Source organism: Fopius arisanus, unplaced genomic scaffold (genome assembly GCF_000806365.1).
Source record: "Fopius arisanus strain USDA-PBARC FA_bdor unplaced genomic scaffold, ASM80636v1 scaffold00004, whole genome shotgun sequence".
Taxonomy (NCBI): domain Eukaryota; kingdom Metazoa; phylum Arthropoda; class Insecta; order Hymenoptera; family Braconidae; genus Fopius; species Fopius arisanus.
The window spans coordinates 1,941,064-1,955,128 of record NW_011887743.1 but is presented as its reverse complement, the minus strand read 5'-3'; the positions used below and the strand labels follow the sequence as shown (position 1 = coordinate 1,955,128).

Below are 14,065 nucleotides of genomic sequence, written 5' to 3'. Positions count from 1 at the left end.
TCGAAATTTTCAATTTCACAGGATATCTTTCCGCTTTTCAAAAATTCAGTGTTTAAATGATATTTAGATTGATTAACCAATTAAAAAAAGATAAAATTGAAATTATTTTGAAAAAAAAAAATGAATGACGACGGGGGATCGAACCCTGGCCGTCGGCGTGGTAGGCAAGCACGCTGCTCACTAGGCAACGCGCTCATTCTAAGCATAGTTTTTCATTAGGAGTATATTTTCGACATATTGAATATTTTTTTTTATCAAAATCCCACAAGATATAACTTAGAAGAGATTTTAATTAGTTTATGAGCTTCTGGCACTCCAAAAAAACCCACATAGCAAACATTTTCCCCATGCGAACGACGTGAGAAGATTTTGCAATGTTTTCCTTTACGCACAAAGAAGTTCCCGTTAAATAATTACCAACAAATTCTCTTAAAACGAAGTAATTGCTCCCTAAAACGCATTACTAATTACTAAAACCTCTACTTACCCATCGCACAGTCCCAATAATTACAGAATTATCTAATTACCCATTATTATTAAAACTTAGAATAAAATTTCACAATTCAATAATTTGAAAAAAATACTCAGACCATGAAGAATCAATTTTTAATTAAATCTAAAAATCCGGGATTAAACAAAACAACAACAAAATCAATCATTATTATATGAATCTTTATTTTTATCACGAAATTTTAACAACGACTCTGTTCGGGTCTTAAGTACGCAAACTTCAACGTGATTACTCATTTAAATCCTCAATTGTTCTTCTATTTTCATTAATAATCGTAATTAAATGAATAATTAGCTCTGAATTACTGTCCAGAACAGCAAAAACGCCTTGTCAGTCTATTCCATAACCAGTGAATATTGATTTGGTGCTTTCACTGATCCGGACGAGAGCCTCTGAATCCTTTTTTCCTTTCCCTTTTATTCATTATTCTATCTAATTAATTAAACTCTGACTGTCTCACTCCATTAAAACCCCATCTCGTTATTCCCCGAATTTTCATTGTGACAATTGTTTTTCTTCCGGAATTTTGCACACCATCACATTCTCCACATTTTTTAAACAATCAATTTATCCACATGAAATCTATTCTCATTAACAATTTCATTATCAATAACAATTAATCTTCTTAAACAATTAAAAATCATTCCCAACAAAATGTACCTCAAATCAATTTCACAATTGATTCTCTCTAAATTGACAACAATTTATTTATTTAAACATTTCAATTTTTCCTGAACTCTAGACCGAAAAAAAAAAATCAATTGATCATCTAAAAATAATTTGTGTTTAATGATCAATTGGGCGAGATTTAATTAATATCAATGTTTTGTTTATAAAAATGTGAGGGTGTACAAAACCCATTATTGTTTTTTTAATATTTTTCATCTCTGATATTTAAATGGTAATTATACATTTTGAGAGAGAGATAAAAGCGTAGTGCGAGAAAAAAATCAGACCGACCGATCGCGATTTGATTTTCTATTAATAGATAAACACCTTTCCCCTCCTGTGCTTCAATTTTCCTTTTAATAAACGCAGTATGTTCCCTTTTTATGCGCAAATTATTTCTATCATGAAAATACGTTGATACACGGTGATAAAAAATATATAATCATTTTTTTTTTATTTTTACATTTAATTTTATATTAAATTTTCATATTTTTGCGCGAATTGTTTTATTTTTATGTGTTGATGTTTTAAGGGAAGAACTCAATTGATTCATTATAAGTCGTTAATGATTTTTTTTTTTCTAAAAAAAAAATCTATCCTCGTCGTATCGATTATCATGACTTAATATTGATCATTGAAAGGTACAAAAACATTTTAAACAGTAGAAAAATACGTAGAAAAAAGACAATTATGCTGGATTTACTTTTAGTTGTTACGTGATTTTGTGGAATAAGAAGATAAGAAAATGATTTTTTGAATCAATGATTTCGGATTTGATGGACTACAATGGAAAGGAGAAAAGTTACATTTAGCTTATTACGTAGACAGGGAAACTCGACTGGAAAATCTAGATTTGGAGTATTTTTTCTTGCTCCAATAGTTTTAAAAATGAGGAAAAAAAGGAAAACGTTCGCTTTCGGATAAAAGAAATCTTCAACAATTGGAAGAATTGTATTGATTAAATATTTCAACATTCGGAATAACTTCTCCTTCCCCTTTCTCTTTTATAAAAAATAAAAATTTTAGCGACAGATTTTACTTATTTTCTTACTCCAGAAATATTTCACTGATTCATTACAGAACATAACACATCATTCATACGGTAATAAATTATTTAACAAATCTATGAAAATATTTTTAGGATAATTTCTTCATTTGAATTTTTGTAAGCAAAAAATCCTCAGATTTTCTAATTTATGAATATATTTTCGAATGAAAAAATCCTGTACACCTGCGTCTATAGAAAGATTTAGGAAAACCATTCTATAAACAAATATTCAATTTGTTATTTATCTCTCAACTCCGAAAATCCCATAAATTTACAATAAAAAAACAGATCTAGAGGTCTAGAGGTATGTGTAAGATGTGTATGTGTTGTTTTAATGTGATTGTTTGTTGTATTCATTTTAAAAATAGAAATAGAATCGACCTCGATACTTTATGCGATTGTAGCACGAAGCACCTAATTCGTTTAATTTAATCGTTGAAGAAAGAAGCGATTGGCGATAAAAAGCATCATCTTAAATATAATGACGTAAAAATTCGTTAAATTTAAAACATTCACATCAACAATAATCCATTAATTAATCAATAAACGTTGTAAGGAAGAATTACAAGTAATATTATTAATTGCATATAAAATTGTCATTCAATAATTATTATTTTTCGCTTCAGCCAGTCGTGCTGGGTAATATCCATATATAATCTATTCATTTTGTTAGTAAAATTCGAATTTTTTATAATTTCTTTTCATAATTCACCGGTTGAATAATCACATGACAAACGCGGGTTTCCAGTTTTTTTTTCCCTCCCATTTTCTCTAATAATTTATGTTTTCTTCTCTTTAAATCTAATGACATCGATGGACGCAATATGTTTGACGTTTTCATTCTGCAATACGATAAATCCAGAGGAAAACGTCATCTTAATTTCTCCATTTCAACACTACGCTAAAACTATTCAGAGATAGAAACAATTTTTATGATTATTATTCAATCTATATGTAAAAAATTGCATGATTAAACCGAGGAGTTAAATACTTGTGGTGAATCTTAATCTACGAAATATTCAGCAGTCAAGTTGTGAAATGGTTTAATTGCAGTGAGGAATTACGTGTGATGAAATAATATTCTTCAATTAGACTTGAACGTAATGAGATTTTTGGTAATTTTCCAATTTTCTCTCTCCAATTCCTTCGAGTGCTAGAGAAAAAATTATTTTTTCAAAATACATTTTTATCTGAGAAAAACAACTGATAAAAACAATTTTGATAAATATATCTCTCGAATTTATATTAAAAATCCGTGATTGTTATTGACTTTTCTGATTTCCTGAGCTCACGAAATAAACAAAATCTGAATTTAAACAATTATATAATTAGAGACTAATATGATGAATAAATATATTCTTCTCAAATAAATCTGTATCTGAAAGTACAAATGAACGATATTATTTAGATTATTTAATAAACAATTTCAAATAAAACCTGAAGGACATAATTTCACAACTTTTCTTCTACCGATTATTTACCTGTTTTTAAAAACTCGTTAACAATGCAAATTAATGGCAAATCTAGATTTCAGTGGAATCTAAATACCCTAAATAATTAAATAGCATTTGACATTCCATCACAGGTTATGCGGCGTCTACCCTGGTCTAAAGACTAGAATGAATAATAACATTTTCATTATCTTGTCTCGGTACCACGGAACTATATATTTTTTTTTTCTCTAAACAAATTATGAAATCTGGTTCATGTGTTCGACATTTTTTCGTGCCGTTTGAATTTTTCACTCAGTCCTTTCAGTCTTTTAGGTGTTGGAGAAGTTCCGTGGATCCCTTGCGGCAATGTTGCTGTGCAAGTTGCTTTCCTCGCATCAGCACCGTCTTCAGGATACTTGTACGCCTCCCCGCGACTTCTGGCCGCGGGACATTTCGTTACGCCCCTTTGTGCTTTTTTCGCTGTTCACGTCTGCCAGCGGCACTAGTACTCGGTGATGATGATGCACCACGTTCACAATCAGCCGTTGGCATCGGCTTTAATTCCCTGAAAATAAAAATAAACCATTTTAGAGTTACATCGACAAATGGGGAGCTAAATTGAGAATTTCTTTTCAACTATATTTTAATATTTTGGTTAATCACAAGAAAAAATATATATTTGATATTAATATATCTTATGAGAGAATTTATACATCAATTACCAGATTTACTGACGGGAAGTAAATCTATTTTGCGAGAGAAATCAAATGAATAATGAATTTATAAAATTCATTATTAATTAATAAAATCCATAAATTTTTATTCCATTCTCTTAATAAAATTGACAGCCTTTAAATCAGTGAAATATTCAAATAAAATAAATTAAATGTATACACAAGTGGAATGAACAGACCTGTAACTGAGTAGATCCTCATCATCAGGAACACTGGAGATAAGATCAAGCACCTCATTATTGGGTACAGAATGTGGCCTGAGGATTTTCCTGAAGAACTTGTTGACCCCCCACATGAGTATCAAATACCTAACAGGTACACAATACAAGACAACAACCCCCATGACAGCCAGTACCATAGCCAAATAACTCAAATAAGGAACTGTAAAGTTAAACAAGTTCTTGACCTTCTCACATAAACTAGCAATATATCCAATAGAATTTTGCACAGTCTGTGTGACTTCCTGAATGGCTTGAAGTCTCTCCTTGAGGCTCTTCTTCTCCTCCTTGTCCTTATCATCCTCGTCCTCATCGTCATCCCCAGGAGTCGGTGGGCAATCATCAGAGTTCACATCTCCATCCTGATAGCTCGACACTGAGTGATAAGACAAGGACTTAGCGTCAGCAGTCAGGAGAGACACTAGGCAATACTTGAGGATGATGAGAAGAGCTGCTGCAGGAATCATCCAAGGCTCAAAATAATAGCACCCAAGGACAAATAGAACGAGTGCTACAATGCTCCTCGTTTTGCTCTCCCACTCCCAACAGCTCTGAATGTATTTTCCAAGATCAATGAAAAACATTATGACAGCTTTAAGTCTCAATACATTACGCAAGAACAATTGTCTCTTGAACTTCACCTCTGGCTCCATGTACTTCTGCTCCCTAGGATTCAACGTCCTGACGCATCCCCTCAGATAATTCCAGACAACCGTCATCTCCAGGAGAATTTGGGGTGAATTACCCTTAGCCCTGCACCGCAGCTTCTTGTCTTTCAAGGCGTACCACCGTTTCTCACCATTTCTTATTCTCAATAATGGAACAGCTATCTTTCCTAGGAACTCCACCTTGTGATCTCTGTCCTCATCGTAAACCGTTATCTCTAGGACTGAGTTTATGTCCTTGACATTGAATGTAAAGATCTTCTGCCAATTCGGGGCGAGGGTTTTGTATTCGGTTTGCGTCTGGAGACGTGAGTTGACGAGCTCCAGGACGCAGAAGGGATCGCTCTTGCCTCCAAGATCAGCTGCTGCTAATCCTTGAGCTCGGTACACCTTGACTGTCAGATGACCCACGTCACGGGGACGCTGGAGGCTGTTCCAGATGGAGTACTTCTGGAAGAGTCGTTCTTTCTCCTTGGGATTATCCTCCTGAGCTGCGAGATCACTTATTGTTTCACTGGCTGTGGTACCGCTGATTGTTAACAGCAGGAAAATATTGCCAGCACCATCCTCTAGGTCACGCCAGATCCGGTGAGTTGTTTCCCTCTCGAGACCAGCTAGATCGATGGTCGTTCGCCCCATTAGGTCATCCTGGTGGCCTTTGTCTCGATCCCACACTGTCACCTCTAGCTCCTGACCCAGGTATGGGTCCTCGTACAGGTGCAGGTCGAATTGCTCCAGCCACACTGGATTTATCGTCTTGTTGACGACTTTCGATTTGTATTTCTCGGTTCCCAGTCTATTAAACGAGTTATTAATCATTCTTTCAGAAAATAGAGAATTAATGAATCAGAATCAGATGATCAGAAGAATTCCAATGGGCCAATTAAACGATAAACTATTTACTAATGAATCAACAATTAATTAATTGGATTAATTAAACAATGAATTATTAATGGCTTGATTTCAGGATATGGAATACCTGAATTTTACGTAAGGGTCTGACGAGCCATCCATATCCATGGGAATCAGGTTCTTCGCCTCGACGAGGACAATTGTCACTACTGAACTCCATATCTGTGATTTTAATCTTCGATTGACATCCGCCAGTCTGTTTGTACGCTGGAAATACTGCAAGCAAAATAAAAAGGATGAACGACAAATAATAAAAGACATTAAATTCACAATTTAATTCTGGAAATCAAATAAATTCAGTGACATGTATTAATTTTTAATTATTAATTAAGAATAATATGGATGAGATAATTAATTCTAGGACTTCAGGGCTAAAATCCGTCAACATTTTACCCTAATGATATCGTCGACTTTTTCCTTGACTCCATCCCTGACTCTATCCACCAAATTCGGGGAATCCCTAGCCTCATATTTCCTCTCACTCGGGTCATTCCCCGATGATGACTTCCCACATTCCCCAGGAGACTCCAGAGATTCTCTTGTCGCCTGCAGAGAATCATGTCCATCGTCTTCCTCACAGTTCACTTCCTCGAGGATTCTCTCCTTTTTTACTTGAATATTTCCATTATTTCCAGTAGAAGGTGGACTTCCACGTCTCCCCACGTTTCTCCTCCTTCGAGAGCTCTTGCACTTCCTGTCTGCAATCCAACTCTCAATCCTGTGGAGACAGGGATATTTCTCGGAGGTCTCCTCCAGGAAATTATCAACCCTATCCCCCAGGATCTTTTCAACCCCTTCAACTCGTTTCTCTAGAGAATTTCTTAATAAACTCACGGGTTTCGAGGGTTTACACTTTCGATTCTTCCCACGGGAGGTGGTGTATCCTCTTCTCGTGGAGACTCTTGATGACTTTGAAGTGGATTTATCGTCGGATTTGACTAGAAACACTTTTGAGTCCTCATCCTTCTTATATTTCACTCGGGAATAATTGAATGGACTGGTTGAAGAACTCCCTGAAGATGTTGTGTCACTCATGTCATCTGGACTCTGGTGGAGCTTCTCTGTCACTGCCTTGTCGGTCTCGCTGTCATTTTTGTTGACATCTTCAAGCTCATTCATGACTCAATGACTAATAAACTCGTGGTTCAGTGACGAAAGGGTAGTGTCGCATTTTTCTTTCAGAATTTCTATTGCGATTGTCCAGGGTCAAAAATGTTTGTCGAGGATTAAAGAATTCTCGACTCGAGAGACGTCTTCATGTTCTATTTTCTCACTCGCCGTTTTTTTTGGAGAGAGAAGCACGGAAAATAAATATTTCAACTGCAAACAGACACTTCTGTTTTTATCTGAATATTTATATTTTTAATTTATTTATCATTATTATTCTTATTCATAAATTCAGGTCACAATAAAAAAAATATTTCCGAAAACTCCAGAAAGCTCGGAATTATTTTATTTATACTTTTCATTGAAATATTAATTATTCGCGGATGATTTAATTTATTCGGATAAACAAAATTAAAAAATTTAATCTAGTCATTATAAAATTCAATTATAGATCAAAATTATCCAGAAATTCAGAAATGATTAATTAAAACTGAAAACTCCACAATAATTTATTATAATGTTAATTAAAATATTGATTAATTATGGATTATTGAATGGGAATAATTAAACAATTGATGACAGTTGCTCTTTAATTTATTCAGATAAAAAAAAAGTCATTATGAAATTGAATTATTCCTTTAATTCAGAATTTCCAAAGAATTCTCAACTCCAGATGTTTTGTTTCACTTGTCAATTAAAAAAACAAATCCTCCATTTCGTTCTCAAGGGAAAAAAGTGAATAAATCTCTTCAACCCGAGAATCAAGATTCAAGATAAAAAAAGTGCTCTCCCATTTTATAAAAACCCTGAAGAACCTCCAGCTGTGCACATGTGAGTTGTTTCCCAGAAAAACTCCAGAGAATTCCACAAATATCGATTACCATTACACTTCTCATCTTTTTATCGTAATCCATCACCATAAACTAAAACTTTTCCAGCGATGAATTCAATAAAATAACTTCCATTACCCATTTTTCTATTGGCCCCACAATTTTATTATTCACTGAAGACCGCAGTTTGTCTTGATCACTTTTATTTTCTGTTCTCGGCGTTCACTTCCCATTCGATTCTACAAGTCATTTTTTTTCCCGACTCGCACAATCGTCCGAGTGTTTCGAGGTCATTTGATGATCATGTAAAATGTCGCACTGTTTCGATAAGACAGACCGAGTATGAAAGGAGGAAAAAAGAGTGAGACAGGAATTGCCATTCCGACATTGAAATTTAGTCAGTGGTAGGGGAAGCATTCGAGTTCGTCATAGACTAAAAAAATTGTAAACATTTCTGCGGTAATAAAAAAAGCCATTAGAAAGCGTTTCATAATTTTTAAAGATGAATAGATTAATTAAATATTCAGTCGAGTCGCAGTAATTGATAAACTACCACGTGGAATTTTCCGAGAATTAAAAAAACGTAAACAATTAATTGCAACCGCATTTTTTCGAGACTATTTAGCCGATTTATCGAAATCGAAGGGAGATAGTGATATTTTCATAGAGACCTTTTTTGTGGGTCTCGTCTTTTTCTAAAAATAATGTTTATGACAAAATTCGATGGGAATTTTCAATTCCGAGATATTGGCTGAAAACTGAATGGAGAAAATGCATTTATACGAGTTTATCAATTCGAAATTCAATTTTTGAGGGGAATTTCGAGGGGTTTAGTTGGAGTGTTGGGGTAATGGAGATAAGGGATACACCAGGGGGTAAATAGGACTCACCTGCTCTTTTTCTTGTTGGTTGCGAGGCCAGAGTGTCACTGTCAGGAATATTTCTCCTAAATGCTGACGTGGTCTTGCTGGATCCTTCAATTCAAGAGTTATATCGTGTGGTTGTCCTAGTTCCAGTTGAGTTAACTCCAATACTGCTGCACCCATGAAGTCATCTTGAAGACCCCAGTCATAATCAAATACCTGGGAAGAAAGACAAATCTTGGTTGAACCGTCAAGCGAGATCTAATTCGCGAGCGAAGTGAAGTATCAATCGATAGTTTCATGGCAGAACTTTTACTCAATCTCTCAATAAAAAATCAGGCGATGCAAAAAATAATATTTGCATGTTTTTTAATTATAGAATTTGCTAATAAAACAAATTAATAAATAAATTATGAGTGACAACAATTGGCGATTCGATGCAGTGAGAACGAAAAGATGAAAACAAATTTCAATCTACTGAATATTTCAATTTTCATTAAGAAATCAATTATTATAAACCATAAAAAATCCAATTACCCTGTATTTTCGATATGAATAATGAACAATCATCAACAGTTGTTAAGGAAAATTAAATTCAAAATATAATTTGAAATCCCGACGATTTATGACGGAAAGACAGAAATTTTATGGATCTCCAAGGATGTCTGTAACGTAATCAATCGAGGATTCTCAATTATTTCAACAATGAATGAATGGATAACCAGGTAGTTACCTTGATATTAAGAGGTTGAAACGGATCCTCAATGGGTAAAGTAACGCTCTCATCCCAGATAGGATTAAGGTCACGATGAACAGTCCTAGATTTGTGTAGTAAACGACCGGAGCACTTGATTTTCACGTACGGATCACTTGCGCCTTGAAAGGAAAGCACAATGAGATGGACAATTGACATTTAGAGTGGCTGATTGCTGTATATTTAATCGGATGTAAAGGTTACCACATCGATCCATGGCGACGAGATTTGCGCCTTTGCGAATGTGCAGACGAAGTTGGAAGAAGGCATATTGTCTGAGAGCTACTTCACGACGTCTTGAGTTCTCGTCCTGATGGATTATCCCGGTCTCGGGGGCAGTGGAGGGACCAGCCTCTTCTTCAGCATCTGCTTCTCGTGATCTGGGGTGGCTGCTTTTTGAGGAGACATCGCTGCATCTTCCTGGACTGTCTTCCACTGATTTGTCTTTGTTGCTTCGTGCTAGGGGGGATCCTGAATTTTCAAATAAAAATTTCAAAATCAATTCAAAACGATTAACTCACGACGGATTGTTCAACTCCATCTGTAAAAACTCTGATTTTGGAATTCTCTGTTGGGATGGGGTAAACTAGCGTGAGTCAATATTTATCGAGGCCAGGTTTTACCCAATATCTCGCTATCGAAGGGAGATGGCAATATTTTTGTTAATACATTTTTTGTAGAGAAAGGTGAGCGCTACAGATAAGGTAATAACCAAAATATCGGTATTTTCCTTCAGTTCGGAGGTATTTGGCAAAATGTGCGCCTACTGTATTTCATCACTCCTCCAGTGATTCGACAAGATGTTTCCAGATAATTGAATATTCAATTAATATTCCAGTGAATATTAATTATCGAGATCATACGACAACCAAGACTTCGAGGAGTTTATAATAACTGATTTATTTTTATTCTATTGATCCATTCAAAGTTTTGCCCATTCTCAGATGATGTTCGGTATTGATTTATATTATTCCTTCTCGAGTTTGTGTTCGTTTTTATGATGAATGAAGAATTATAAATACTAGGAATATAGAGGAAAATGGATAAAGTCTTTATAAAAAAAGAATTATCCAGTAGAGCAAGACTTCTTTGAGGTTTACATGGTTTTTCAGTCTTCGTTCTCACCGGAGAAAATAGTTTTTAAAGGATCCCTCAAGAAACTTTCTCCCTGCATATAACAAAACGAAATAACCCAATTCTCCCTCGCAAGTCTGTACCCATCCTCAAGCCTCAAGAAAACCCGAGGAATCATCAAGAGATCTGTCTCTCCCTTGTCCAGGAAAAACTTTGCAATAAAATTTTCCCTCGAGTCTCTGAATATTCCACAAAGACTGACTTATTTCGTTTTCTCAATTCAATATTGAGGAACCCTATCGTCTCCTGCAGCTCATCCCAAAAAATTGATCGAAAGCTGTGATAAATAATTATAAATAATGATAAATATCAATGATAATTGTCTAGAGTCCCTGGGAATTACTCTAACAAAAGACAGAAGTTTCTCCCAAGAGAATGAACGAATGAATCTTGTGGGAAAATGTTTCTGTTATCAATGGAGTACAAATAATTAATTATCTAATGATTGTTTAAGGGGATGAGGTACCTGGATGATTGATAATCCTGGCAGGACTGTGAGTTGCTGAAGAGCTTCTGCTGTGCTCGGAGGAGTAATCAGCAGCATAATCTGACTCAATCCCACCAGCTCGATGAGGTGAATCCTGGGGATTAGATTCTTTACCCTTTTTTCTCTCTTTACTCCGTCCTCTTACCCATCTACTCTTCAACGAGGCAAAAAATGTGTGAGTTTTCTGGGCAACTGATGCAACTGGTCGATGATGAGGATGAGGTTGATGATGAGATCGTCGATGCTCAGTACTCGATGCTGGACGATTTGTCTCATCATCATTAGCCCTGAGTTCCGTAGCACTCCTCGACAATTGTCTCTTGCCGTTGAGGTTCAAGTGGGATTTATCTGCTTTTTCTGATTGATCTAAAAATTTCAGGATTCATTCATCATTCACATGATGATTATTCATTGATTCGAGTATTTTTAGCTTGGAGTCAAGGTGAAGACGGAATTGACTGAATGAACTCTTTATTACGGCACTGCGCATATCCATGGCTATCGACGCGATTTTAATTGATTGATTAATTGCAATATGAGGATTGATGGAAATTGATTGAATTGACTGTTAGTGATGTAAGGAACGAGTTGGAATGCTGGAGGAGAAAAACAAAATATTTCTTCTCTCAATTCAATGATTTTTCAATAAAAAATTGATCAGTCAATTTTTATTCAACCAATTCTATCAATATTGTTGATCTATTTCTCTATTTTTTTAAACAAAATGTTTCCTTTCCCAGTCCAATGGCTAATCAATTAAAAAATTGAACTGTCAATTTTTAATTCAATACCCTTCATCAATTTTTATATTTTTTTTTACGAAATGTTTTTTTTCAATTTAATGATTAATCATTAAAAAAATTATCAGTCAATTTCTAATTCAATCAATTCGATCAATTTTCAATTGATTAAGTATCGATAAAGTCTAGAAGAAATGGAAGATAAATCTCTGGATAAATGTTTGCATAAATGTTTGAATAATTAATTGTTAATTGCATTCGTCTTTTGATTTGCTGGAGGAAATTGATAAATTGATGTTTCACCTACAATTATTCATGCTCATTACATAATTTCATTATCGCTAAACAATTTTTACCGTGTGCTTCACCGTCCTCGGTGCCAGACAACAATTCTACACTCTTGCTCATTTTGTCTTGAAGGTGAACTTCCACTTTTCTTCAAGCGTTTCTTGAAGTGCAAAAGATTATTGCGTACGAGTTGCATGATTTCCATAAGTCTTCGCCAATAATTCCGTGAATCATCGACTGAATCTTAATCCAATTGTCCGGATATATTTCTTGATTGAAGAGACAACTCCTTGTCTTCTAGATTCATCCTGTCATTAATGAAATAAATAATTAATTGGATACCCTAAATCAATAAAAAACTAATACAATTAAAAATTACTCTGCAAATACATTTGCATAAATAAATTTCATATTAAAAACTCCATAAATTTTCCTTTTTTTTTACTCGAGTTGTTCTCATATTTTGCGTAAAAAATTAATTTTCCGGAATAACATTTGATTATTTATTTATCACCAGCGACCACATCCTCTCGCGGAAGGGCACAATTATTCTAGATGTTGATATCTCATTGCTCTGACATTATCGCGACATTCAGTCTAATTTATCAGTCGTAATGACAAATTCCCCCTTTGGAATGGCTTTGACAATAATTTTATCCGAATGGAGGGGAACAATTTCGAACAATCAGACAGAAATGAATGAATCGATAACTGACACCTGGCATGGGTGACCAATATTCGAGGACAAGGTTTCAGAATGGAGTAGATACTGACAGAAATGAGGACAACCCGTATATTCTTGGGTGATGACCTCTTTTCCTAATCCTCGAACCCAAGTGCTCTTATTATTTACTCAGATACATAATCATTATCATTTAATTGTTAATGAAATGATCATAGAAAAATCACTGTCTTACTCATCACTCAAACATACGCGAGCCATTGCCTTTATTTTTTATATTATTAATTAACCAATGATTGATAATTAATAATTAATTGATGATAGAAATAATTTGAGCGGATAATTAGTTAATTAAAGGGAATTTAATCCATTTAATTCATTAATTATTAATGCAATCATTGTTCATATCGGATTGATAATAGTAATAGTAATAATGGTATTTTAAATAAAAATAATGATATCTTATTAATCAATAATAAATTAATTTTAAAAAATTGAAAATTTTTGAATTGAAAAAAAGTTTCGAGTGAAAATATCTAGGAATATTTACAATCGATATCACGCAGTTATTTTTATTAAAATAAATTGAAGATGATAATGACAATTGATAATTTATACGCGACAAGCCGATTTTTTAATTACTCCCCCGTTTTAATGACTTCAGTGCGGAATTTTTATTTTTCCTCTAGCTCTACAATTCAGGTTGCGTTTCTAATTGGATAATTTTGTAATTGTAATGAGACAAAGGATGAAGATGTTGGGGGAATAAATTAATCCATTTACTCATGACTTAATCATTGGAATGACACTTTCAAGTTATCAAACATTTGCATGGATCTTCCGGTACCAGAAATGTACGATATGTACAGCTCGATGTCACGCGATGTACAGAAATTGCGATTAATTATTGACCGAGTCAAATTACAGACTGACGCCATTTGAATATCAGAAATTAATGTAACGAGCGCATGGAGGTCATTAATTTTTCAG

General features: G+C 34.3%; 1 protein-coding gene across 3 annotated transcripts in view; it reads right to left on the bottom strand.

Annotated features, from left to right (window-relative positions):
• Window positions 1–3,409: 3,409 nt before the first annotated feature.
• The window catches only part of Mctp (multiple C2 domain and transmembrane region protein), an 11,953-nt gene continuing 1,297 nt past the window's right edge, over window positions 3,410–14,065 (bottom strand). For 2 of the 3 annotated variants that reach the window (XM_011315158.1, XM_011315163.1), the window contains 8 exons: window positions 12,462–12,701; window positions 11,345–11,731; window positions 9,949–10,215; window positions 9,724–9,866; window positions 9,018–9,209; window positions 6,258–6,406; window positions 4,575–6,074; window positions 3,410–4,226 (listed from right to left, as the gene is read on the bottom strand). In XM_011315158.1, the coding sequence (XP_011313460.1) occupies window positions 4,118–4,226; window positions 4,575–6,074; window positions 6,258–6,406; window positions 9,018–9,209; window positions 9,724–9,866; window positions 9,949–10,215; window positions 11,345–11,731; window positions 12,462–12,513 (2,799 nt within the window). In that variant the 5' untranslated portion in view covers window positions 12,514–12,701 and the 3' untranslated portion in view covers window positions 3,410–4,117. Of the gene's footprint in view, window positions 4,227–4,574; window positions 6,075–6,257; window positions 6,407–6,583; window positions 7,511–8,265; window positions 8,728–9,017; window positions 9,210–9,723; window positions 9,867–9,948; window positions 10,216–11,344; window positions 11,732–12,461; window positions 12,702–14,065 lie in introns of those variants that run through there. The other variant, XM_011315167.1, reaches the window with a different exon arrangement.